This window comes from Melospiza melodia, chromosome 19, assembly GCF_035770615.1.
Source record: "Melospiza melodia melodia isolate bMelMel2 chromosome 19, bMelMel2.pri, whole genome shotgun sequence".
Lineage (NCBI taxonomy): Eukaryota > Metazoa > Chordata > Aves > Passeriformes > Passerellidae > Melospiza > Melospiza melodia.
The window spans coordinates 5,270,418-5,295,549 of NC_086212.1; the positions used below are offsets into that span (position 1 = coordinate 5,270,418).

General features: G+C 45.7%; 1 protein-coding gene across 6 annotated transcripts in view; it reads right to left on the minus strand.

The window, feature by feature from the left end:
- ARHGAP40 (Rho GTPase activating protein 40) overlaps positions 1-25,132 on the minus strand; it is a 39,703-nt gene that overhangs the window by 7,491 nt on the left and 7,080 nt on the right. For 2 of the 6 annotated variants that reach the window (XM_063172191.1, XM_063172190.1), the window contains exons 2-8: positions 9,587-9,789; positions 4,493-4,713; positions 2,329-2,404; positions 1,425-1,576; positions 680-845; positions 253-344; positions 64-141 (exon numbers count right to left, since the gene is read on the minus strand). In XM_063172191.1, the coding sequence (XP_063028261.1) occupies positions 64-141; positions 253-344; positions 680-845; positions 1,425-1,576; positions 2,329-2,404; positions 4,493-4,713; positions 9,587-9,767 (966 nt within the window). In that variant the 5' untranslated portion in view covers positions 9,768-9,789. Of the gene's footprint in view, positions 1-63; positions 142-252; positions 345-679; positions 846-1,424; positions 1,577-2,328; positions 2,405-4,492; positions 4,714-9,586; positions 9,790-19,015; positions 19,190-25,132 lie in introns of those variants that run through there. The other 4 variants (XM_063172189.1, XM_063172188.1, XM_063172187.1 and 1 more) reach the window with 4 other exon arrangements.

Genomic DNA, 25,132 nt, shown 5'->3' on the forward strand with positions numbered 1-25,132 from the left:
TTGCTTCAGCAAATGTTTCCTGATCACCCCTGACACTTCCAAACAATGCTAAAGGGTTCATACCTTAATCCTGGTCTGGGACCCAGAAACTCTCAGGATGCCCTCTGTTTCAAGCCCTCTCTTCTCCAGGCAGGACAGCAGCTGTTAGAGGGAGAAACAGCTCTTAGGGACAGAGGAGGAGTCAGCCTGTCCCTATCACAGCCTCCTGACTCTGAGGACCAGAAGTGTGAATGAAACCAGAACAGAACTTACTGCCTGGAGCAGCAGAGGGACCTTGGTGTTGGGCAGCAGCTTTTGGTCATTTTCCAACAGGGTGTTGAGTGGAACTCCAAAGAGTCTTTTCTCTACAACAGAAACAACATTTCCAAGTTGGTCTCAACATTTCAGTCACAGCTCTAACAGAGGTGTAAGGGATAAATCCTCCACTGCAGACTTTTGTAAACACTGATACTGGAGAAAGAGAGTTAAACAGGACAATTGCAGCCAGACATAAATGTGGTAGTAGGTTTTGATATCATGATCTACTGACTTCCATGAGAAATCCAAAGAAAACACACCTGTCACAAGGTTTCTTATCAAAGACCCTCTGTTCTAACATTTGAAACAAAACTGATGAGTGTATGATGAGAAGATGAATGTAAAAAACCAAAAAAAAAGCACAAAAAAGAGTACAACAAACCTGTTGTTTTCAGTTTTGCTGCTTTGTTTCTCTTCAGCTCAAAGCCCAGGATATCACAGAGAGCTGTAAGTTCAATGAGGGCCAGTGTGGGGATCTTCTTCATGTCCTGAGCTGACAGATCTCCAATCCTGGTCACTCCTAGTCTGCCCTTTGGGATCTTAAATCTCTAAGGGAAACACACACAAAAGATTCAGCTCAAGATATCTCTATTAATCCCACAAATGAACAACTTTTGCTGTAGTCTTATTTTTTTTTTTAATCATAACCAGGCATCTGTTCTTCCTGCTGTGTTCAAGACCAGACATATGCCCATAACTACTCCCACTCAACCACCAGCTGAATAAATATTTTCCCTTTTCAATATTGCTCTTTAATCACACTAGAGATGCCAGTTTTTCTAAGTTAAAGGCAGCCTAATACCCACCCAAATCTACTTGAATTTTGGAAGCAGCGAAATTTATTTGCAGAGAGGAGAAAACTTTAGAATTATGACTAAGAAAGTGCAGTTTAGTTACTCTCCTCTTTTCAGAGCAAACAACAAGGATGTGTGTCAAAATAGGGAGTTTCAGATAAAAGTGTTATTTATTTTGATCCTCCTCTACACTATGTCTATCCTTGCCCAATGTTGCAAAGATAACAGCACAGCACACCCCAAAATACCACCAAACACAGACACGTTGGCTTGTACCACCTTGACAAGCCAAGGCTGATAAATTCTAACAAGAAGAATTCCTGCAGTGCTTACTGTTAGGGCATTTCCATCCTTTAACTTCCTGGATTCAGACAGGAAGGATCCCTTGAGCAGGACAGCTGCTTGCTCTGAGTAGGCAACGTCCATGTTGAACACCTCCTCCTTCCCAGGGTTTCGAACTGTGCAGGAATAATCCTGGGTTTCTGCTGCAGAGGAGAAATTGCCTTGAATTTCTGCAAGCCAGGAAAGCAAATGAGCTAAAAATGCAGTTTGAGATGGGTTTGGTGCCATTGATTTTAAAAATCCTGCAGTAACTCATGAAAAGAGTGTCCCCACAGCACAGAGTGATCAGTAGGGTAAGAGTCTTCCCTGAAAGGGTGGACAAGAACTGGAACATGGGAACAGGCTGCCAAGGGAAGTGGTGCAGTCCCCACCCCTGGAAGGGTTAAAAAATCATGCAGATGTGGCACCTGGGGACATGGTTTAGTGGTGAACACACTGGTGCTGAGTTAGTGGTTGGACTTGTGATTTTAGAGAACTTTTCCAAGTTTAATGAGTCTATGATCAGTGTGAAGTCACAACATTATGGCTGAAATTACCAGGTCATTGGTAAGGCAAAACCACAGCCCTAAATTAAAGGACACACCTATGGATAACTTCTCTTTACACAACTGCTCATGGCATTTATAAGGTTTCACTGGCTTTACTAGACTGATTTTATTTTCATCTTTCAGTTGCTTTATCAAAAATTTAAAATTATCAGCTCTGAGTGACAATTCTAACAACGATGGACCCTGGAAAAGTTTATTAATCCATGGTGTGAATAATCACATAAAGAAACCCACACTTCAACACAAACAGGTTTCAGATACTGCAAATATTTAATATGTGTGTGGCTTTCCTTCCAGTTCCAGCCCTACTTCAGATCCTACTCTGCATTTAAAAACTTTCCCCTTACTTCTCTGGGTGTTTGAGGTCCGCAGATTGTGCCACAGTGGATCTGGGCTGGGCTCTTCTTTCTCTGCTGCTGTGTCCTGAAAAATAAGAAAGAAGTTGTTTTAGCCACAACCAAAAGAGGAGAACCACAGGAAAAGAGCTGAAAAGATGGTGGTTATGAATTCTTTATCAAGTTTTTAAAAAGATTTAAAAAAATCTAAATAAACCAACCAATCCTCCCTTCCAAAAAGGCAACGTTAGTATTTCTCCAGGATTTCCGCCTCTACAAGGTCAGCTTATCAGAACTGAATTTGGGGAGTGCTCTTGTTTTGTTTAATGGTGATTTAACACTGGAACAAAGACAACACAAGAGGGCTCCAAACGATGGCAGTGCTCCACAAGGCACTATAGAGCAGGAATGTTACTCCAGCCTGGGAGGGCTCTGCATCTGCAGGTCCTTCAGTAACTCCTCAGCACTGCAATCAGCTTTTCTCCAGTCTCAATCTCTTGAAGTGTAAGGAAGCCAAGACATACCAGGAGCCTGTTGCCACATTTCTCCTCACAGAGAAAAGCAAGGCACAATTCTTCCCAAGAACATTTCTGGGATTCACATTCTCTGAACCTCAGAGAAAGAAAACACAATTCTTATCATTTGCTGTGCCTGTGTTTGTGCAAAAGTAGAATGCAACATGGAGACTGTTTACCCAAAGTGAGGAGGTTTTGTTTCCTTGGCCAGGTGTGTGTGTGTGTTGGGACTGTCCAGTGACAGTCATGAGATTCAGTGCAGCGTGAGCAGTTGTGTGCAGGGTTGGGTGCTTGGCAGAGTCAGTTTTAGATGTATAGAATATTATAGTATAATAAAGTAATTAATTAGCCTTCTGATATCCATGGAGTCAGATGATCATTCTCTCTCCCTCACTAACATGGGAGTTGCCTTTGATGTGCTATAAGAGCCCTAGACCCGGGAAGCCAAGTCAAGCTCCACTTGCTTGACTTGAAGAATCAAGAAGTGTAAGAGCTGAAATGAGGGATGTGAAATGAGGGACTCCAGGGGCTCTCCAAAATGCAGTTTATTATATACAAAATGCAGTTTATTCCATCCAAGATGTTACATCCAGGGCCATGGGTGACAGAGCTGTGCCCACAGCTGTCAGCTCCAGCTGCAGGCTGGCCTGGAGACCCTTTGGTTTTGGTTACAGTGCATTATAGACTTCTCTTTGCTGAGCATCTTCATACAGTAGAACCAATCTATACCTTAACTATTATCTATAGCCTATCATAACTACTGTAATTACCATATTCATGTTACTGTTCTCCAATCACTAAAAGTTAGTACATTACAGTTTAAGCTAGAAGTTGTTTTTCAGTTTTCTTGCAATGGAAAATTCTGAGACCTTTTTTCTATTTGCATCATCTGCTGACTTGTTTGCCTGTGCTATCTTTCTGCTTGGTAAAAACATCTTGTTTGACATGGGTTTGTCCTTTGCTCTGAGTCATAAAACCCCCCATTCTAACTAATATAACCAAGGAGACAAAGGGTATCCAGTAAAACTGGCTCAGCAATTCTTTTCTTCTATCAAATCTTGCTTCCATCTCTAGTCCTTCTTCAGAGTCTACATTCAAAAATCTTTCTGCTAAGCACACATATCTGTGAGACTTTCTTGTCAAACTTCCATCCTTCCCAACAAAGAAGCTCTTTTAGGAGATGTCAACATGTAGGGGGATAGAATATAAGAAAATAAAGACAGTGTAGAAAGTAATCTTATCTCTAAGGAGTAGCAGCTGGGCCAGTTATCAAAGATTAGGAGCAGGCCTGACTTTAACAGGCCACAGCTGTGACCAGTGAGAAGAAGAGTACTACAAAAAATGGGTGGATGGATGGATGGATGGATGGATGGATGGATGGATGGATGGATGGATGGATGGATGGATGGATGGATGGATGGATGGATGGATGGATGGATGGATGGATGGATGGATGGATGGATGGATGGATGGATGGATGGATGGATGGATGGAGTCAGTTGGCTGCTTTGTAAAGACGAAAGAGTCAGTGCTCTGAGGAGGTGCCCATGAGAAACACCAAGAAAGTATGAAACTTTTGCTGTAAGGAGACAACAGTATGGAACAGTATGGAACAGACAGCAGTATGGAACCCCTGCAATAAGATGGCAACACCAACGCACCTGGGAGCTGCTGGCAGCGAAGATGTCGCGCACGTCGCGCACGGGGTGCTTGTTCCTCCTGCGGCGCGAGCGCGAGTACGTGTCCAGCCGGCGCTGCACGGCCGCCGCCTGCGTCCTGGTCAGTGTGGACAGCAGCACCAGGTTGTCCTTGTCCCCCGCCGGCTCCCCGAGCAGCTCGGCCAGCCCCGCGTCCTGCAGCCACTCGGCCTCGGCCTCTCCCTCTGCCAGGGCACAGGGAGGAGGGAGCAGCGGTTAGTGACTGTCCTCTTCTCAGAGGGAACCACAAGGATGTGTGTCAAAATAGGAATTTCCAGATAAAAGCGTTATTTCTTTTGATCCTCCTCTACACAATGTCTATCCTTGCCCAATGTTGCAAAGATAACAGCACAACACACCCCAAAATACCACCAAACACAGACCTGTTGCCTTGTACCACCTTGACAAGCCAAGACTAATAAATTCTAACAAGAAGAATTCCTCCAGTGCTTACTGTTGGGGCATTTCCATCCTTTAACTTCCTGGATTCAGACAGGAAGGATCCCTTGAGCAGGACAGCTGCTTGCTCTGAGTAGGCAACATATTGAACACCTCCTCTTTCTAGTTCTGGGATTCTTGCAGTGCTTCAGGGGCAGAGAGCAGGAGCCTGGGCTGTTTCCTGGCTGGGATTGTCCCATTGTTCCCAGTGGGACATCATGGGAGGGAGCCACAGCTGTGCTCTGAAGGCTGCTCTCAGAATCTCAGCCCTAATCCTAAGTGCCCAGCTGGGTATGGGGTGACACCAGAGTTCACACAGCTCCTTGGGCAGGTGTAGCTGCTCACACAGTTCTTATTGCTCATTTCAGGTAAGGAAAAAGGAGAGGAAAGAACTGTGGAGGTACAGATGCTCTCAGGAGCACAGTTCCCAGAGGAGCTGGGCAGGAGAGGGCACAAGTGTCACTCTGGGTATTTGGGCAAGGATTGTGGCAGTGAAGTCAGATGGACTCATAAATCTGCCTTTCCATTGAGTGCCTGTGCACAGGGGAGCTCTGGCAGCAGCACACAGCCACCCCAGGAGGAATGGCAGGGCTTCCCTGGATCCCACCTGATCCTTCAACAGCTTTGAGAATGGACAGAAGGTTTGTGAGAAGCCACAGAACATAATACTGCATATTTGGCTTTTGTACTTTTCCCAACAACTTGGTTGCTTCTTTTACTTTTTTAAAAAATCTATATGCATGCTAGGTATCAACTTTTTTTTTTTCCAGATCCTGATCTGGTTGGTTCAAATGCATTTTACTTACTATACTTGCTGAACTATTTATGTATATAATCTATACTCTTTAATTTTTTAAGTGGATTGGTATGCACTTTAACTACACTCAGCTAAAGCAAAAACGTTATTTTTACTCTGTGCATTTGTTTTATGCCTGGGCCTATTCAAAATATCACTAAAATTAAAGACCATTCCAGTTCCAGAAGGAAGTGTGAGAAGCCTGGAGACAGTACAGCAGCATTACTCAAACAAGCTCAATTCCACTTCATTCTTCAATACATATAAAGTTACACTTCAAACACAGAAGACTTTTTTTTTTTCTTATGGGATACACTCATAAGGAAGTGCAAGTGAGAAAGTGCCCTGAGCAAGGCAGCTACTTGAAATTCAAAGATGAAAGAAACAATTTAGCAGGTGACTTCAACTTTAACACAGCAAACACCATAAAGCCTTTATCTTTTCAATTCCATCTACCACATTCATTCACTGCAGGCACCTCCAGTACAGCCCTGCCAAAGGTTATACTGGGAAAAAGAAAATTCACAACTGAACTGATTGGCACAGAGCAGCTCATTCCCACTCTTCCTGTCCTATGCAAACTTCCACCTCCTCAGTTACCACAGCAGCTCAGGCCAAGTTTTATTATTGCTGCACCAATAAAAAGCAGCCATGAAGCTCTCCTTGAGAGATTAAATAATTTCATTTTTCTGGAGAAACCTCATGTTGATGCAGCTTGCAAACACATGTAACACAATTAAAACTCAGTCTTCAGAGTGTCATCTTTGTGATTTTTGGTGTCATAATGAAACAGAACTTTTTTCATCATCACACCATAATAAATAGAGCTGAAATTGAAGTCAAGTATTTCCCTAAGTGAATCTTCTAGCAAATTGTCTAGTTTTCCTCCATGGTCCTAAGTTTTGGTCTTTTTCCATGTCTGGTCCACAGAAGTTAGCAGGTAACAGCATCCCCTGGGCACAGCCAGTCCTGGTCCCACTCACAGCCCCTCACCAAACACCTCCTTGTTCTGCATCCACGGTTTCTCAGCAGAACAACACACAAAAAGCCTCTGGTTTATTTTGCCTTTGGGAACTAGAGGAAGTGAAGTGTATTGCTTGCAAATATTGAAAATAGCCAATTCCAGTCATAACAGGAAACTGATCTTGCACACAATCCCACAGAGCAGCCCCTCCATCGGACATCCGTGCGAGCCTGCTGCCCCAGCTGGTGCCAAAGCCCCAGATTGTAATTCCTCTGGTTGCTATTTTGGCCCAGTTATGTTTGCCAGTAACACAAAAGGAAACCAGCAAAATGGTTATTTCTGGGGAAAAGGGAAAAATTGGAGAGAAACAGGTCAGAGCAGAGAGATCCACAGAAGATGAGCTCCAGGTTTAAGCTTGGAGAGCTGCTGAGATTTGCCTTGTGAGTTCCAGGCAAGCAGCATTTCAGGAGGGCAAGATTGGGAATGATTTTGAAAAACTAAAGAACCCCAGTTCCACAAATTTACTTGAAATATAACCTAGTCAAAAATAGCATTTATAATAAAGTATTCACTTCCCAAATATTTAAAGGACAGCTAGAACACCCTACATTTTCAGACTAAACATTAAGCACAACTTCCTATCTAATGTTTGATGGTGAAGAATCCCCCTTTGCAGGCAGTTCTCAGCCACAGTTACATGCTGTAAGGTCACAAACAGATATTTCAGTGCCTGTGTCCTCAGCTGGCTGTGCTGTCAGGCCCTGGACAGAGCCGGGCAGACAGTGACAGCAAGGACAGCACAAAGCTGCATTTCAGGAAAAGCTGCTTCCTGCTCCTACCAACTGTTAGCAAGGCCATGAGTTCCCTCAGCACCTTTCACTGCCCTAAACCTGTAGTTACACACTGGCCACCATGCCACCAGGAGCTCCTCAGGACACCCCTCCTCACCCAGGGCTTGCACAGGAGTGTTCCCAGCTGGGTGTTTGCAGTGCCTTATCTCCACAGCCTGTCCTGTCCCTGTGTTATCAGCAGCCATCTCCAGGCTGTCTCCAGACAGAGCTGCCCATCTCTCAGCACCCCAGATTTATGCACAAAGTGAAGGTGCCTCTGGCTTTGAGGAGCCCCACAGCCTCTGTGCTGTGAGCAGGAGCTGCAGAGATGCCAAAGCCAAGCCCTGCACCCTGCACACCATCCAGAGCTTCCCCACTCCCAGCACAGAGTTTATTTGCCTAAGCTCCTTCAGAGGAGGCATCAGGAGCCCCAGCCTGCCCCACCTCCCTCCCCAGGCTGCTGGGAAGGCTTTGCTACTTGGAGCATCATGTCAAGCCTGTCTGGTTTCAATGGCCAATTAAGCACTCAGTTCCTGCCTGCTAGATTAATCTACAGCATTAAAAGACTTCTCCTCATATCCCTGCTTGTACACAGTAATCAAATTGCCTCCAGCATATCAGTCTTTAGGATATCCCAGACAGTCTTTCATCTCATGGGATGGTCTCTTTTCCAGTCTGCTTCCTGGTGCACTAATTTTCTGAATCCCTTTGCATCTCTTCCGCTTCTAAAAATCAAACTTGTTTCCTTTATAAAAAGGGACTTTACAGCAGACCTTCATTTTTATCATGTCCTGCCAACGATGGCAGATAGGGACAATGATGTTCCCACCCTGCTCTCCAGAGCCTCTCTGTGTCCCCATGAGAGCATTTGGCCCTTCCCAAGGCCAGCAGCACACTGGGACTGTCACACAAACATTTCCCCAAGACACAGATCATCCTCAATACCACACAGCTGTGCAGGCTGCAAGCCTGTGTTCAAGGGGATGCCAACCACCTCAATTTCTTCAAAATGGACACAGAAAGGTGTGGTGCCCACCTGGGGGATCTCTGGGTGTTTATCAGCACTTTACAGCCTTCCAGCAACCCAGGGTGTTGTACTTTCCATGGAACTGCTCATAGGAACTGCAGTGACAGGACAAGGAGCAATGGGTTCTCACTAAAAGAGGGGAACATTATGTTGGATATTAGGAAGAAATCCTTCACTGGGAGGGTGCTAAAGTCCTGGCACCAAAGACTTGCCCGGAGAAGCTGTGACTGCCCCTGGATCCCTGGCAGTGCCCAAGGCCAGGCTGGACAGGGCTGGGAGCAGCCTGGGACAGTGGAAGGTGTCCATGGCAGGGATGACACTGGATGAGCTTTAAAGTCCCTTCCAACCCAAAGCATTCTGTGATTCTATAGAAGGAAAACAATCCCAAAAATTTTGGAATAACTGGCGGCCCAGTTCCAATTATTCCAAAGCACTGGATAACATCAGTGCTGCAAAAAGTGCATTAGAAACAACCCATGCACATTTCTGCCAAAGAAAGAAAAAAGGATATGCAGGAAAAACCTTGTGTGGAAGGATTCAAGGCTTTCTGGATGTTTATTGTGGTTTTTTGAACAGGGAATTAGAGAAGGAACAGTCAGCCTTCCACAGAAGCAGCTCCCACAAAAGCCACTATGATGAATCTCAGAACCATGCACACAAACAGTCCCAGCTCTCACAGAGTGTTTACCCTACACCACCTGAGCTGCCACTGAGAGCCCCCACCCTTGGTGGGGCTGCTTGAAAACCCTGGAGCCTTGAACATCTCCTGGGACTGACCTTTGGAGTCAGCTTTGCTCCAGAAGCCGAAACCAGGCCAGGCCAACCCTCCCCTTCTGCAGGGCATTATCCACCACCCAATTAAAATAATATCTCTATCCCTGATTGACTGATAATATTCTAACCATACTCCAGCATGCTTCTGAGTCGTTCAGGTGCATAAGCAAATCTTCTGTTTCAGATGTTCACATTCCTCTCCTCACTCCCAACATTTTTGGCAACCTACCCTCCTGTGTTTTGACATCTGCAAGGCCGCATTCCTCCTGCTCGGCTTCAGCGCTCTGTTTAATGTTCTCCACTTCCAGCCAAAAACTGTCCATTGACAAGCTGTCCAAAGCCTCTCCCCTGGAATTCGTGCTCTCTGACACTGGGGATGCCACAGCACTCTTTGGAGGAAGCTGGTTCATTTTCCAAGGGCAATGTCTGCTGCTGAGAGAGGAAGAGATAAGGGGAGAGAGATTAAGCTCCAGTATCACACACGGCGTTCGCGTCCAGCCTCCTCTGATTAATGACTGCAGCAAAGCCAAACAGAGGTAAGTGCTGAACTTCCTTTGCTTGGTGTTTAGCAATAGAGACAAGGTTGGGACTAAATCCCCCAGAGAATGGGGAAAACTGCTGTCCAAACACGTGAGAGGACACAGAGCAACAGAGTGTTTCCAGTGCTGTCCCTCCTGTGACCTCCAACACAGCACCTACCGCCCCACACTCACTCCAAGACCTCCCTGCAAGTTTGCACAGACACCTCTGCATTCACAGCCACCCAGGATGTCCCAAGCTCAGTGCATGTGTGCTCCAGACCTGGCACAGAGAGGAGCCTGGCAGCTCCCACCAAACCCAGCAGGTTTGTGCTCCCTATGCAAAAACCCAGCACAGCTCCATCCCCTGCACTGCAGCTCACACAACAAACAACTCACAGGGCTGAGGCCCCCTTTTCCTGCCTAGACCAGATTTTTCAGCTGTGAAACAACACGAGGTGTCCTGGGAAACCCAAGCATATGGAATTTTCTTACCACCCTGCTGATTCATTCATGCACAGCTGAAGTCTCAGACTGGCCTCATTCAGCTTTCAGCCCCGGTGCTGTGAGCTTCTCATCACTCCATAAAACAGTGCCTCTCCTAAAATGAGCTATAATTGTCTTCAAAGACTTCCAAGCTGTTTAAACCCTGCTATTTTTCAAAGACTTACCAAAAAATGGGGTAAGTGGAACATACTTATGAGAACACCTCAATGCTTCCACTGATGAATACAAAAATTAAAGAGGTGAAACACTAACTGTGGGTGGTTCAAGAAACACACATGAACAGCCACCACTACCAAACATAGGCCAAAATTCCTTTATAGTTTCATTAAAAAAAAAAAAAAAATCAAGTCTAAGTCTTACACCTTGAAAACCATGACAACAAAACACCCACGAAATACTATTAATACTATTTAACCTCCTAGCTCTAGGAGCCAAAAGTTATAGATGGCAAAATATCTGGAAAGTTTTAGCCCCTTTCATTCCAGAAAGCCATTATTAGCAGTTCTGGCACTAACTTGCTTCAGTTGAGGAGCACTTCAGATTTTAAAAAGCTAATTTGAAGATCTAAAAACAGAGACAAACATTGTAGGCCACTCTGCACTTGTGTTTACACACATGCATGCACATCACACTCCTCACTCTAACACACACAGGCAGCCCCTCTCTTCTGGAGGTCAGAACCACAGCAAAGGAATCACTCCAGGAACATCTGGAGCCAGGCACAGTGTTTAGAACAAGAACCAAAGGGGTTTGCTTGTTTGTTTTACAGGAAGACAGAAGTGAAAGACTGACCTGAGCTATTCTGCCACCCAGCAGGCAAGAACAGAGGCAATCTGCTTTCCTATTTCTGGATACCCAAATAACACTCAGGATACCAATTTATACCCTGATGGAGCATTTAAATAGTCAATCTAAGTCTTATTTTTCCCTGCAAAGTTTGTGCCCAATTCTCTCAGTTCCATTGCAGCTACTAATTCAATTTATTTTTTCGCTTTTCAACTTTTTACTTATATCTTTATCCATTAGGAGTTAAAAAGTTAGATTGCATCCCTCACCTTCACTCTTCACCTTCAGTACTCCTCTCCATTTTCTCACATTTGCTGACAATCATCTCATAAGATTAGATTTAAACAAAAAAGACTCTTCAACACCTTGCTGGGATTCTATTGTGAACCAGTCCACAGAACTCATCCCTTGAAATATGAAACTAAGTGGAAGGAGGAATTCAAATTATTTTGAGGCAGTTGGTTTTGGCCATATGAGGAACACTGGAAAACAAACTTGCACTGAAGAGGTGTCCCAGTGCACAACACTCAGAAACCATCTTACAAGCTCTCCTAATTGCTCTGCTGCAGGCTTGCAGCAGGCACAAAACAACTCTTCTTTCCTTAAGTTACTGTCCTACATTCCCATGGGATCTGGGTTATACAGATTAAAGCAGCTCCAAAATGCACCTTTCCTTTGTGTTCAGCTTGCTTTGGAGCTGGCTCAAAACACCCCAGAAATCTCCAGGGATCAACACCAAAACAGAATTGAGGTTTGCAGCTCCAGCAGAACCTGCTCCAGACCTGACCAGGAGATGTGCCCTGTGTCACCTCTGTCACCCATGGCTGTGACAACTCCTTCCCATGCCTGCCTGGAAAAAACAACACCATTTTAAGCCAATAAATCAATAAATAAATAAAATCTTCGGCTCTTTCCAAAGGGTGGCTCTTGACTTAGATCTCCTGCATGGCTTACAGAGACACCAGGCTCTGAATGCCAGCTTCATTCCAGGGGATGTTATTCCAAGGGGAGCATTATTTATGTAAGGCATTAGGGCATATCCCTTGAACACAGCTGAGGAAGGTCACCATAAAGCCCTCACAGCCCAGGTTTCAGGCTATGCCCCTGCCAGCAGCTGGTTTTGGTCTACCTTCAGTCCATATCACAGAGTTCTGGTGCAAGGGTGGAGTTTTGCCAAGCTGCTGCACCCCATCCCACCCTGACTGTGCTTCTCACCATCCACAGTTCCCTGGCTTCCTTCCACAGCTGGAAATACAGATGTTCTGGGACTGCTTGCGCCAAAAGCCCACCAGTCACACTATAAACCTACTCCAGGAAAGCCACAGCTGAGCTACCTGTGTGTCAAACAAAAGCCATCCTAACTTTTTCCCCTCAGCTGGCCCATTTACTGATGCACTAAACTTGGTTTCAGCAAGCTGCAGGATGCTGATATCACACAGCAGCTCTGCAGAGGGGCAGCAGGACCCAAGGCCAAGCTCTACCAGTGTTAAACTAGAACTGTTGCTCCTGTCTCACTGGACAACAAAAATCAGACCTTCACACTTAAAAAAACATTTTATTTTCTGGTCTAAATTACTTTTTTTTCCCCCCTTAAACTCAGTGCACAGTGCTTTGCAGCTCCAGCTGCCCAGGTGGAAGGCTAATTTTAGATTCTGTGCACCTAAAAGATTGTTCTTCCTCATTGCATACCCAAGTCAAGTGGAGGGCAGCCTGTGACGTTCCAGCACAGCAACAGCTGAGATTGAAAGCAGAGATTGTTGGCTTAAAATGTTAATGGCTCAGTGCAACTGGGCAAAGAGGAGGTGGAATAATCAAGTTCACTCCATTGCACTGTCAACCTAGCAAAAAAGCATCAGATTATGGAGCTTTAAAAATTAACCCAACAAAAAGGAGACTGGCAAAAAGATCTTGTTAAGGACAGCCATACAGGAAGGGCTCTGTGGAGAGACTGAGCATCTTCATTCAAATTCCTCCTCTTGTCAAGGGCACAGCCAGTTTTAACAAGGCTACAGATTCACCTGGCACCTTCAGCCTAAGACTTCACACATTAATATCCCAGCTGTGAGGAATTAGGCTGGCACAGCCCTTGCAGTTTATTTTGTTCCCTCTCCATGTGCCCGAGGATCCCCGAAGCTCTGCATGCTGGGGGTTCACTGACCCTGGGCTGCAAAACGCAGCCCCAGAGGAGTTTTTGATCTGTTCCTAGATACTGTCACCGCACTGCAAGTATGTTGCAAACACTCGTGTAATTCTTCACCCTCTTGAATACCAAAATACAATAAACACTGTTGCTATGTTCACTCCAGGCTTGAATCACTCCCATGAGAGAGTTTCTCAAAGGACCTGGAGCTGCTTGGGCTTCTTTTCTGCTTGCTCAACATCCCTCCCTCATTGAAATACCTCTCTAGCAGATGAATAAATAAAAAGGTTCCTTCTCAAGCATTTCAAACAGACCAGGTGGCAACAAGTGCAAGCCAAGAAAATGGAATTCCTTTCAGTTTCTGCTTCCAGAAAACTAAGATGAGAAAAAGAGAACAGGAACAGAATTCAGGCAGACAAGGCAGTCCTGCCACACAAGCAGCACCCAAGTCTTTAAAGACATTTCCAAAGATCTGGAGCAAGCACAAAGGCACACATGGAACAAAGAAACAGACAGAAAGTCTGAATGAGCCTCAAGAGCAGCTTTGGAGTAGCACACCAAGTCACAGCATCATTCACAAGAAACCAGACCATGAGCATGGAATGGAATCTTGCAAGGGAAAAAAAAAAAAGAGAGAGATTAGTCTGTCAACTGGTTGCAGTATTTTGACAGATAAAGACCCTTAGTCAGAGAACAAAATTGTGTTAATGTCAGACCATGCACATCCTACCTGCCTTCAATTTACTTCAAGGACAAAAACAACTCATGAGTACAAAAGCAAAAACTTGAAACAAACAACCAAAAAGTCCATGGAGGCTCTCCTCACATTGCTTCCAGTTTCTTACCCTAAGCAAGCAGTTTAAACCTAACTAAAGAAATGGTTTTAATTAAATGTTTTTAAATGTAGTTAATTCTGAAGAGAAAAAATTCACCTAAAGATCAGCACATGACAGTTCATAACATACTCAGTTTTCTTGTTTAAAACCATGTAGTGGGATAAAGGTACCTAGAAATAACAGACAGGAGTATTTAAAAAACTGAGAAAATCCTGAAGCAGTAACTCATATATATACTTTTTTTTCCATAGATGTAGCTGTAGCTATTTTTCTTATTCGAGGTTTAAACCTCAGTATATCAAAATTATCAATGCAAATATAAAAACAGGCTCCTGTATGAAAGAAGTCAATCTGCTCATTATCAAAACCTTACAAGAAATACGCAAAATCACTATTTCATTCAGACACACATAATTACACAAAACTCTATTCCTACCACAGAGAGCAATGTTATGCAGGAGAGGCATTTTTGCATAACAAAAATTCCACAACTTTTCTACTAAAGGTCTAAACCAGAAGAAAGCCCTACTGCACATCTTTAATGCCTGGCTTACTTGTCCTCAAAATACCCCAAATTTTGTACATGAACACTACTACCAATTCCTTCATTCCCCCCAATATACAGAAAAGACCTCCTTAGGCTTACTCTTGAGAGAAAATGGAAAGCACATAGCTGGTTCAGATGCCTCAGCCCAGGCCATAAAAGCAAACAGAGGCTAATTATCAAATTACTGCAGTGGCAATGAACAGTAACTTACTCAAGAGACTCTCACCATGCTTTCCTTTCCCTGCCTTAACTCAACCAAAGCAGCTAGAGCCAGAATTGAAGCAATTTTAGCTTTGGCAGTCTGCTACTGCTGATGTACCTCTGCATATCTCTGACCAGAGATTTGCTCACATATTTAATAGTTTCACCCTGTGAGAAGTCACAGTGCCTTTAGCCCAGGCTGTTTTATCCAGCACTGCTGCCAACCCCCACTTATGTCCCCATTAAGGCATTTTTTTATCAGGGACTTTGCCCACGTGGGATGGCACAGTTGAAGGTCTGTCTCTGCAGCACCATCAGAGTGCCACAATTTGCTAATAAGATTACAGCTTGTTTTCAGTAACACAGCAATCAGCTCATCAAGATGTGCCATTATGCAAGCAGCTCGGGCAGCAGCGTCATTTCAGGTTGTTTGGAAGAAGCCAGTTCTGCAAGTGATAAAGAGGACATGCCAGATCCTGCTCTGTGAGTGCAGCAATTCCCAAAGCTGCAGCTCTGCCCCAGTGCAGCAGTGAGAAAGCACAGCCCCACCTCCTGTCCTGGCACTCTCAGAGACAGCAGAAAAAGCAAACAGCAACCCTTTGCCCAGGGCTGTGTGGAGTGGAAGATGTGAATCCTGAGGCTTGTGTGTGTCCCACTGCATCGGACTGGCACCTCCAGTGTTTTCTGTGTTGCACAAACTCCAGAGGGTGGGGGAGCACTGGCACAGAGAAGCTGTGGATGTCCCATCCTGAAAGTGCTTAAGGCCAGGTTGGACGGGGCTTGGAGAAACCTGACCTGATCTTGGGCATCAGTTTGGAACTTTATAATCTTTAAGGTCCCTTCCAACCCAAACAATTCTATGATTCTGTTATCTCCACCAGAGCTTTGGATCTCAACTAAAGCACAGGTTGTAACTTTCCTGACAATAAGTGTCTCTATCAAAGTATTTAAGGGCAAAGAAACTCCCTCTCTACTTTCTTGTCTCAGGCCTTCATCTGGAATTGATCTGTCTCTTCTCCATGAAGTAAGGGAGAAAGTAAGCTAAGGAAGAGGGAAAGTTGCCTATAATTACAGATCTGCCTAGAGGCATCTCTGACCGAAACTTAGAGCAGAACAAGAACAGGATTGATAACCCCATGCAGATACAGCCAAATTAAAAATATTCAAAGCCATGTTTAGCTTACACTATTAGCTGGGTGTCTGTCCCACCATGCCCGGGCTTGTTTTGGCCTCAGAAGACACAACCCATCCTCCCTGTGCATGGCTTTGTGTTTGACTGCAAGGTCACAGTGGATGAGCCTGTTGTTCACTTTCCCTGCATTAGCAGGGTAAGCCAAACAGGAAAGGGCTTTCATCCAAAGGGAAATCCTGCTGGGAGAAAGGGGTACCTGGCCAAAATAAATCTTCAGTAGTACTGGGATCTTTAATGTGATTGTGCATTGATGAAGCTGCTCTACAGGATGATTAGATGTCAGTCATTAATTAAAAGGTGGCATTCCTAACCCTATTTTCATTTCCACTGAATCCATGTCCATTGAAACACACCAGCAGCTTTGTCCATGTCCTTGGCCACAAGGACCTGCTCTGCCTATCCAATTCCATCTATCAGCATGGCACCAGGATCCCAAACCCCTCAGCCCAGCTGGCATGGGGCTACAAACCCCACAGCCCTGTAGCTCCCACACCTTGTCCTCACCCACTGCCCTCTCCCATAGAGGAGCTGCCCCAGGCTGAGCCTGAGCACAGGAGTGCCACAAGGAAAGCAGCAGGCAGGGAATGACAGGAGAGCCACAAGGAAAGCAGCAGGCAGGGAATCACAGGAGAGCCACAAGGAAAGCAGCAGGCAGGGAATCACAGGAGAGCCACAAGGAAAGCAGCAGGCAGGGAATGACAGGAGAGCCACAAGGAAAGCAGCAGGCAGGGAATCACAGGAGAGCCACAAGGAAAGCAGCAGGCAGGGAATCAGGCAGGGAATGACAGGAGAGCCACAAGGAAAGCAGCAGGCAGGGAATCACTGCCCTTTGGCAGGGAACCACTGCCCTTTGGTGCCTTTGCTGTCACAGCCCCGAGCACACTCTGCCAGGGATTCTGCTGAGGCCAATGAGTCAACAGCTCCCAGTCACTGCACACATCCTCAAAACACGCTCCCGTTAGCTGAGGCACCTCTCCTTTATTGCCATCTCTGCTGGCACTTCAGTGAGGTGCCAGCCTGTGCACACCTCAGACACTCAGCTGAGGGACCCAGGGCTGAGGGACCCCTTGGCTTCCAGAGGAAAGTCTGCCAGCTGTTTGAATCCACCATGGAAAGGCTCTGAACTTATTTCCTGTGTGATCATTCATTGCCTTTTACTGAAGCAGGCTGACAAATATTAAACACTTGTCCTACAGCTTCCCAAATGTTGAACTTGGAGTAAATCAGGGTGATAGAACTCATCCTTATTTCTTTTTCTAGCCCATTCTACCACCTGTAGCTGCATTAGGGCACAGAATGAGTAACTGCAAGTTGTTGCTCAGCTGCATGAGAACAGCCCAGAGATTCTGGAGAGGCCACAAGAGTGATGTGCTGAGCAGCACAGGGGAAGGAGGTGTGGAGAGGCGTGCTGGAATCCAGCGATGCTTCACTCACGAGAGCTTCAGGGATGCAGGAAGACAGGGAGGAGTCATCAACTCCTCGCTTGGATTTCTCAGGGCAGAGTTATTACACATAAAACAACGTGCTTGGCTGTTACCCTGCCATGAAAAGCCCTTGGCTGGGATTAATAACTAATTCTGTTACTGGAGTGTCACCAGGCAGCCCAGGGCCACCAGCTCAGCCCATGAGCCTCCCCAGGTCCCACAAAGGAGGAGGAAGAGGGAGGCAGACCTGGCTCAGCAGTGGCTTTTGCTCCATGGCAGCACCACCAGCCCCTTGCAAGCCAACAGGAATATTACTGGGAACTCAACGAGCACGTCAGAGTTGCTGAACAAAAATAAGCCCTGATTACGGCCAACTAATTAGCAGCAGGCTGGCATATCCTTGCCCTATTGGACAGGTAAGTTTTAGGTCAATCCTGGGCAAGAGGCTTAGCTACACATAAACACACAGACACCTCACCTGTGGTGAGTCCTGAGTGAGAAGGTGGCAAGTGCTGCTTGGCTGGGGTTCAATGTTTGGGGCAAAGCTGGTGAGCAAGTTTGAGGTTCCTGCTGCAGCAGCTCCTCAGAGCTGACCACAGAGGTGTTCTGGCAGCAGCACAGACACTGGAACTCAACTAACTCGTTTGGCAAAAGCCTTAAGTCGTTAACAAATATTTTGATTTTTATCAAGGAAAGCCTGCAACACTGCAGGTTTCAATCTTGTTCTCTTCCACGTGGGTAATTTTAAAGTAATTTACCATATCATTTCTCTGTCAGTCCCCCTACAATTATTATTTTTTTTTTATTTCACAACTCAAATTTTGCCTGGGGTCTTCTAAAGAGTTTCTGCCTTGCTTTGAATATACAATGTCATCCAATTGGACTGGAAAAAATGACAACTAAGACGGATACATGAAAATGTGAGCTGTGATTAGAAGTAAAACCACTGCCAGCACATTCACCCAAAATCAACAGATTCTGACCACTACAGCAAGGAAACATTCTAAAACTCAATGCAAACTTCTCAACTTATGCAAATGCACCTTAGATGAATTCTTAACTCATATAATATCCAATAAACACACAAGCAGAACAGTGTTTGTCAAGCAGAGCAGTTCAAATTTCAGTTCTATCCTCCACTACTTGCACGATAAATCAGCATTCTTACATTCATAGAGATGCACAAACCCCTGAAGAGCTGGCAGACCCCAAGGCAGGTGACACTGTGTCACAGGGACACATTTCAGCCCCTCAGGTCCCACTTCCCCAGCTCACTGCACTCAGCCCAGGGCGAGCACAGAGAAAAGAACAGGGATTTTCGTGGGCTTAGCATGAGGAAGAAGAAAGGGAATTTCCACAGGTTTCATTTCATGATCAGGGCACTCAAAGCGCTATTTTAATAGCACACAATAGCCTTAGAAATTCACCTTGCTTCCCCCTACCCCATCCCATGTGCCCTGCTTTAAGGAGCAGAGCAGCCGGGACCAGCCCAGGGAACGCTCGGTACCTGCTGAGCAGCTGGGCACAGCTGGCAGCCCGCACAGGTGCCAGCACCCCCCTGGCCATCCTGGAGCCGCGCTTGTCCATGTCCAGCCGGGAGGAGGGTGTCGGTCAGTCCATCCGTGCCGAGCACACGCTGCGGTGACAATGCAGCATCCTCTGCTCCCGGCCCGTGTCCCCCCGCCCCTGGACAGCAAATCCAGCCGAGCCCTCAAGCAGCGCTGCCCGAGGCGGAGCCACCCACGCTGGGACACGGGGGACAGCCCAGAGAGAGCAGAAAATAGCAGCGAGCTCTTCCCGAGGCTGGGCTGCAGCCCGGGCTTGCTAAACATTAACGTGAGACTCAGCCCACGCGAAAAAGGAACTCCCAACGCAGCCTGGGGAGGAGGAGTCAAGCACAGCATTCGCTTCTTTGTGTTGTACTTGAAGAGAACGTCAAGAAAAGAACAAAATATCTGCCTGAGGACGTGGGGAGGGAAGGGGAAAAAAAAACCAGAGTGCTTATTAAAAAAGCAATTCAGCGTTTCTTGCCATAGTTGAGCAGTGAGTAAAGCCCAGCTGGATGTAAGACACTGGTGTTGAAAGAGCAGTGTAAACTCGTAACACCCACAGAGAATATTTTGCAAGGTCCAGATTATTCTTTAAAAATCTTATCGACAAGCAACATACAAGTGAGCAAAGGGTTAAAGCAATCGGATGCCCTGGAGCTGCTCCTGACAGGTTTTGCTCTTCCCTTGTTATTCTCTCTATGGTATTTCAGTAACTCTCCTTTATTCTAGCATTTTTTATTCAGAATCCCGAAGATAAAGGGATTTATTTAAGTTTTTAAACATTATTTAATTTTTTAAAGTTTTTTAGTGAAGGCGCACAAAGCTCATCCAGCACAAGCAGCAATTCCACTCTGTGTTTGCCATATTCCCAGTAAGGCTGGGTCTACAGCTCAGCCTGCTTTGCCTCCAACACCTTAAAGGGCAGCAGCAGAAAATTTAGAGACAATCCCTCATAAAAGAGCCCATCTTGGTTTTGTTCCTACTTACACAGCTATTTTCACAACCCTGCTGCTGAAGGAACACTGCCTCACTGCCCAGCTTCAGACCCAGGGAATGTTCTTGGTCTGGGACATTTACAACTCCCCACATCAACTATGCAAAACTATTCATGGGAATTTCCTCTCTTTTCCTCCTTACCCACAATTCCTGTAAAATTTATTCCTCCACCCGTAATTCAAAGCTCAGGTTTATCCACATAGCTCCTCCTACACCAGCCCCAAAGATCAGCCACAGAAAGTGCCAGCTTGTGGAACTCAGCTCTAAACAAAACCCAGAGACCACAGGTGTAACAGTGGCACAGAATCACACAGAGGCAGGGAGCACAGAGTGGTTTAGAAGGGACCTTCAGGACCACCCAGTGCCACCCCTGCCATGGCAGGGACACCTTCCACCATCCCAGGGTGCTCCCAGCCCTGTCCAGCCTGGCCTTGGGCACTGCCAGGGATCCAGGGGCAGCCACAGCTGCTCTGGGCACCCTGTGCCAGGGCCTCATCATCCTCACAGGGAACAATTCCTTCCTACTATCCATCATAAAAATTCACCCACTTGTGAAATTGTAGGAACACACATAAAGCAAATTAAAGAATTTTTTCATCCTTTTTTGCAGCTACACACACCGCAGTTGCTGCAGAAGCGTCACCATCATGTGTGACCACACACACTGCTCAGGATGTGAGACATGGCAGGGGAGAGCAAGGAGGGATGACAACAAAAACATCTGCAAGAGAAGAGGTGGCTGCTCTTTGCTTTCTGTTTTTACAAAATTGGAAAAGCGTTTTGTTCTCCCCGGGGAACACTCAGCCTTTCCAAACCACTCCCCACCGAGCACACCTTGCCCTGAAACAAGGGGTTGGGTTCCAGGCCATTCCTTCTCCTGCCAGCACTGCAAACAGATGGGCACCACAGCCCATAACTTTATTTCTTTTGTCCCTCAGTGGTGTCCCTTGTCATTAAATGTCTTTTAATAACTTCAGCAGCCAGCTGATCATCCTTTTTAATGGGTCAATTTACAGCCAGAGCCTGCCAGACACTCGTACCAGGCAGTTTCATCCTCAGGTTTCTCATGCAGTAGTAATAACTCAGCCAGGCTTGTTGCACAACTGAGCAAATTTAAAGCATCCAGATGAAGACAGAATTCTTTAAGAGTACATTCAGCTTTGATTACTCACACAAAGAGTACACAGCACTGCTGAAAGTTTCTGATCTCTGTGGATAATCACAGCTGCACTACAGCCTTTCACATCTCCACTCCTGTCTGCCCTTCAGTTATTCATGGCATTTGAGAGGAGTAATCAGTGAGTTTATCTCCTAGATTGTGCTTGTGAGAAAAAAAAAAAAAGGTGGAGGAATGGAGTCCAGCTGAGTCTGCTTTTTCAGAGTGAATCAGGATAAATATTCCAGCTCTGGGTTTGAGCTCTCCAGCATGTTTCATGCTCCAGGACAGTCTTCCTGGCATCATTAGAGATGAGACAAGCTCACTAGGATAAGATAATCTGGATCACAGCAGCTGAATCTTACTCAAATATGGAGACAAAGAGACATATGATGCTCTCAGCAGCCAATTAGTTCAAATGAATCACGGGAACAGACCCAGCACTGTACCGTCACCACTTTAGTGCACGAGTTATTTCTGAAGGTATCCACACATCCTGCCAAGCTGACATGACTTGGCCTGACTTTTTCAGGATCAAAAGGAGGTGGGAAAACATCCGACATGCTTTTGGATAGCCAGGAATTTCAGCAGACCTAAAGAGGGGAGGAATTCTCTGCACTTTGGGAGAGCTGCCTGGCAGAGCTGGGCATCCGAGCCTTCAGGTCAGCTGGAATAAACATCCAGGGCTGCATTGCAAGATCTCATGACAGCTTTACATTTTTCAAGCACCCCAAAACCAGTTTGTTACCCTGAGAAATGAATGCAAGTGACACACTGCAATGTGGAGTGGGAAAACTTCTTCAATTCTTTTTTTCTCAGGTTTATTTTGAGGGTACATAGCATTAGGAAAACCTGAAAATCATTTATCCCTGTTCAACCCACCACACAAGGAAATCCTCAAGTGGTGCTACCTATCCATCACAAAGACTCAGTGAGATTAAGAGATTATTCCAGTTTCTGGAGTCACTAAATCAGTGAGATTATCCAAGCCCCAGCTTGCTGCCAGTCTGGCAGGGAGCAGCAGAGTGAGCTGCACTCAGGTCTGGGTAAGGAAACAGCTCCAGCAGCTGGGCCTGACACACAACTGATTCTGCTCTGCCTGAGCTGGGAGAGAAAACCAGCACCTCACAGGAAAAGAGCTGCCAAGAAACAGCAACACTCAGGCTCTACAAAGTGTTTCCACTCATGACTTTACTGCATGAGACAAGAGCTAATCTGTTATCCTGCTGGGAGGATGCCCAGGGAGCAGGAGGATCAATAGTTAATATCAATAAATATCAGTATCTCCAGCTGCCTACCCTGTTTGAAAATGTCCTGCCTTTGGAGAATGCCCAGGGAGCTGTAGGATCAATAATCAATATCAATAAATATCAGTATGTCCAGCTGCCCACCCTGTTTGAAAATGTCCTGCCTTGGGAGAATGAAGGAGGTGGGGTAGGGGGGAAAAAAAAAAAAGTCTTACTCTTTAGACACAGATGTATATTCAGATAAGTCAACTGTAAAGTTGCTTACACCTAATTACTACTGTAAATGTAATTTAAATCACCCAAAACATTTCCACTGCTCAAGGAAGAGCTGCAACAATAGGAGGAAGCGCTAAGACAGGAGCTATTCTTAACCCTCAAAAACATTTATTCTGATGAATAACCAAGACTTGCTTATTAATGTAAATTGAATATGCCTCTGCCTCCTGGGCACTGGAGGCTGTGTAAAATTAGGAGCCTTAGCAGGTTTCAGAGGATGACCTCGTTTACCTCCCTGGTACCTCCAGGGGGCTGTGCCTCGCAGGAAAATCCCTCCTGCCGGACACTGAAGGCAGAAAGCAGTCACAGAGTAATCACCAGCAAGCTGCTTGTTCACTTCCTCCAAGCACAGGGACCTCTCATCCCACAGCCAGGTGACAAGGGCCACACATCCCTCCAGAGGAGAGGCAGGTGGGACCAGGGACAGCAGTCAGTCAGTCAGTCAGTCAGTCAGTCAGTGCCCTCTCCAGCTGCTGTGAGTGACCAGCACATCGTGCCAGCTCAGCACACACAGGGATTCTCTGACTCCACTGTGCACAGCTCGTCCCCAGAGCACTTTGAACACCCTTCATTTTCACAGAAGAATATGCAAAAGCTCCAGTTTCCAAGATTTCACAAACCTCATTTTGATTTTTTGCACCTTGGATTTTCTGTTCCCTTCTGGCAAAGGGATGGGGCAATGGAGCAACAAACAGCAAGTCCATTTCTGCCACTCTTTCTTGCTGGGGTGCCCCAGTTCTCAGGCCAAAGATGTGATCGATTAGGCTGTCATCCTGTTTATTTCCTGCAGCACAATCACAGCAGGGGATGGGCTCTCTGGGCTGAGCTCACCGTGAGTCAGTTCGTGGCATCCCGCAGGAGCTGCTGCCCAAAGAATGCCAAACATCCACTCCAGGAGAAGTCATGCCCGTGGCACAGCCCCACAATCAGTGCAGCTACCGAGGTTATGAGACAGCTCAACAATAGCTAGCGATAAGCTGGGGTTTTAGCAAGGATGGTAAGACAAGGGGAGGAGAAAAGGAGTGACTTGATCATAATTTCACAATGAAGCTATTTGTTAAGATTAAAAGTGAAACACCTGAGCATGGACTAAGTGCAAATAGAGTTTTCAAAGCAGTGTTTCATTTAGGAGGTTTTCTTGTTTGCTTTGCCAGATTTTAGCATTTTATAGCTTTTATAATCACCTCAAGTTTTTATATTGGGTCAGACTAGCTGAAACTACTTCAGAAATTAGGCTGCATACCCCCCTACCTCCCCCCCTTATCGAAGCTTATCTTGTTGAATGATTACCTTAAAACCTAAATCCACTCACCTAAATACTCCAAGATTCAGGAAAAATAATTGCTAAATAGGTCCCCACACACATTGTTATGGGGAGTTTACTTGGGAATGAAATGCCACTGTGCCCATTTGTGGGTAGATCCACCAGACTTCGAGCAGGGGAACAGAAGGACACCCCCTCTCCAGCGAAGCTGCATTTTCCCAAATCCTGATTGCTCCATCAATTATTTCCAAAATAAAAAGAAGATTTAATACAGTCAAGTAGCAGAAGCTCTTATTTAGCAGCCAGGCAATTTTAAGTGCCAATTATTCCACTCATAAGCAACAGTTTTGTTGTACTCCAAAGTGCCATCACTTATCCTAACAGGCTTCTGTTCCACTTTGTCATCTCTTCAGCTGTAACAGGTCTGCCAGGAAGAATCCAAACTTCTCTGTGTGGAGAGAGATTACAAGTGGCCTATAATTTATATTTATGGGCATTCTCCTCATTTGTCCTCGAGAAGAGAGCTGGACTGCTGTTTAAAGGCTCAGAAGTGAAAAAAAAAATAAAAATCATCATCCACTATTTTTGCTCTGCTGGCGCCTGGCTCTGAAGTCACCACTCAGAGCTTGTCTGTACTGGTTTTGTCTTTAAACGATGCAACAGCTGGAACAAAACTGGTTGAGATGCTGGACCTGATTGCACAATTGAGCTCCCAGCTCTCACAGAGCTATTTGTAGTCAAGAGCCTGTTAACTCATTAGAAGAGGGCTTGTTTTTCCAAAATTTTAATGACAAAGTTTAATTACGCGAGTCTTTATGAAAACCAGGGCTGGAAGATGTCAGACATGATCTAGGTTTGGCCAGTGAGGGAATGGAGGAGTTTGCTACAGACAGCCCCAAACAGCTTGGGAGTGCAGGATTTACAGGAAGAACTGAGGGCAGCTGAGGCTGGTGGTGTAAAATCATCTCAAAGGTCAGGCAGGGATTAGAGCAGTGTCTCTAAATCCCCACGTGCTGTTTGCTGTGTAAAACCCTCCGCTCTAACACACGGGAGATGGGACACAGAGTCTCAGGCATCAGTGTCAAGTGATGCAAGACGGATTTTTATTGTTCAGTTTACACCTGGTGTGCAAGGT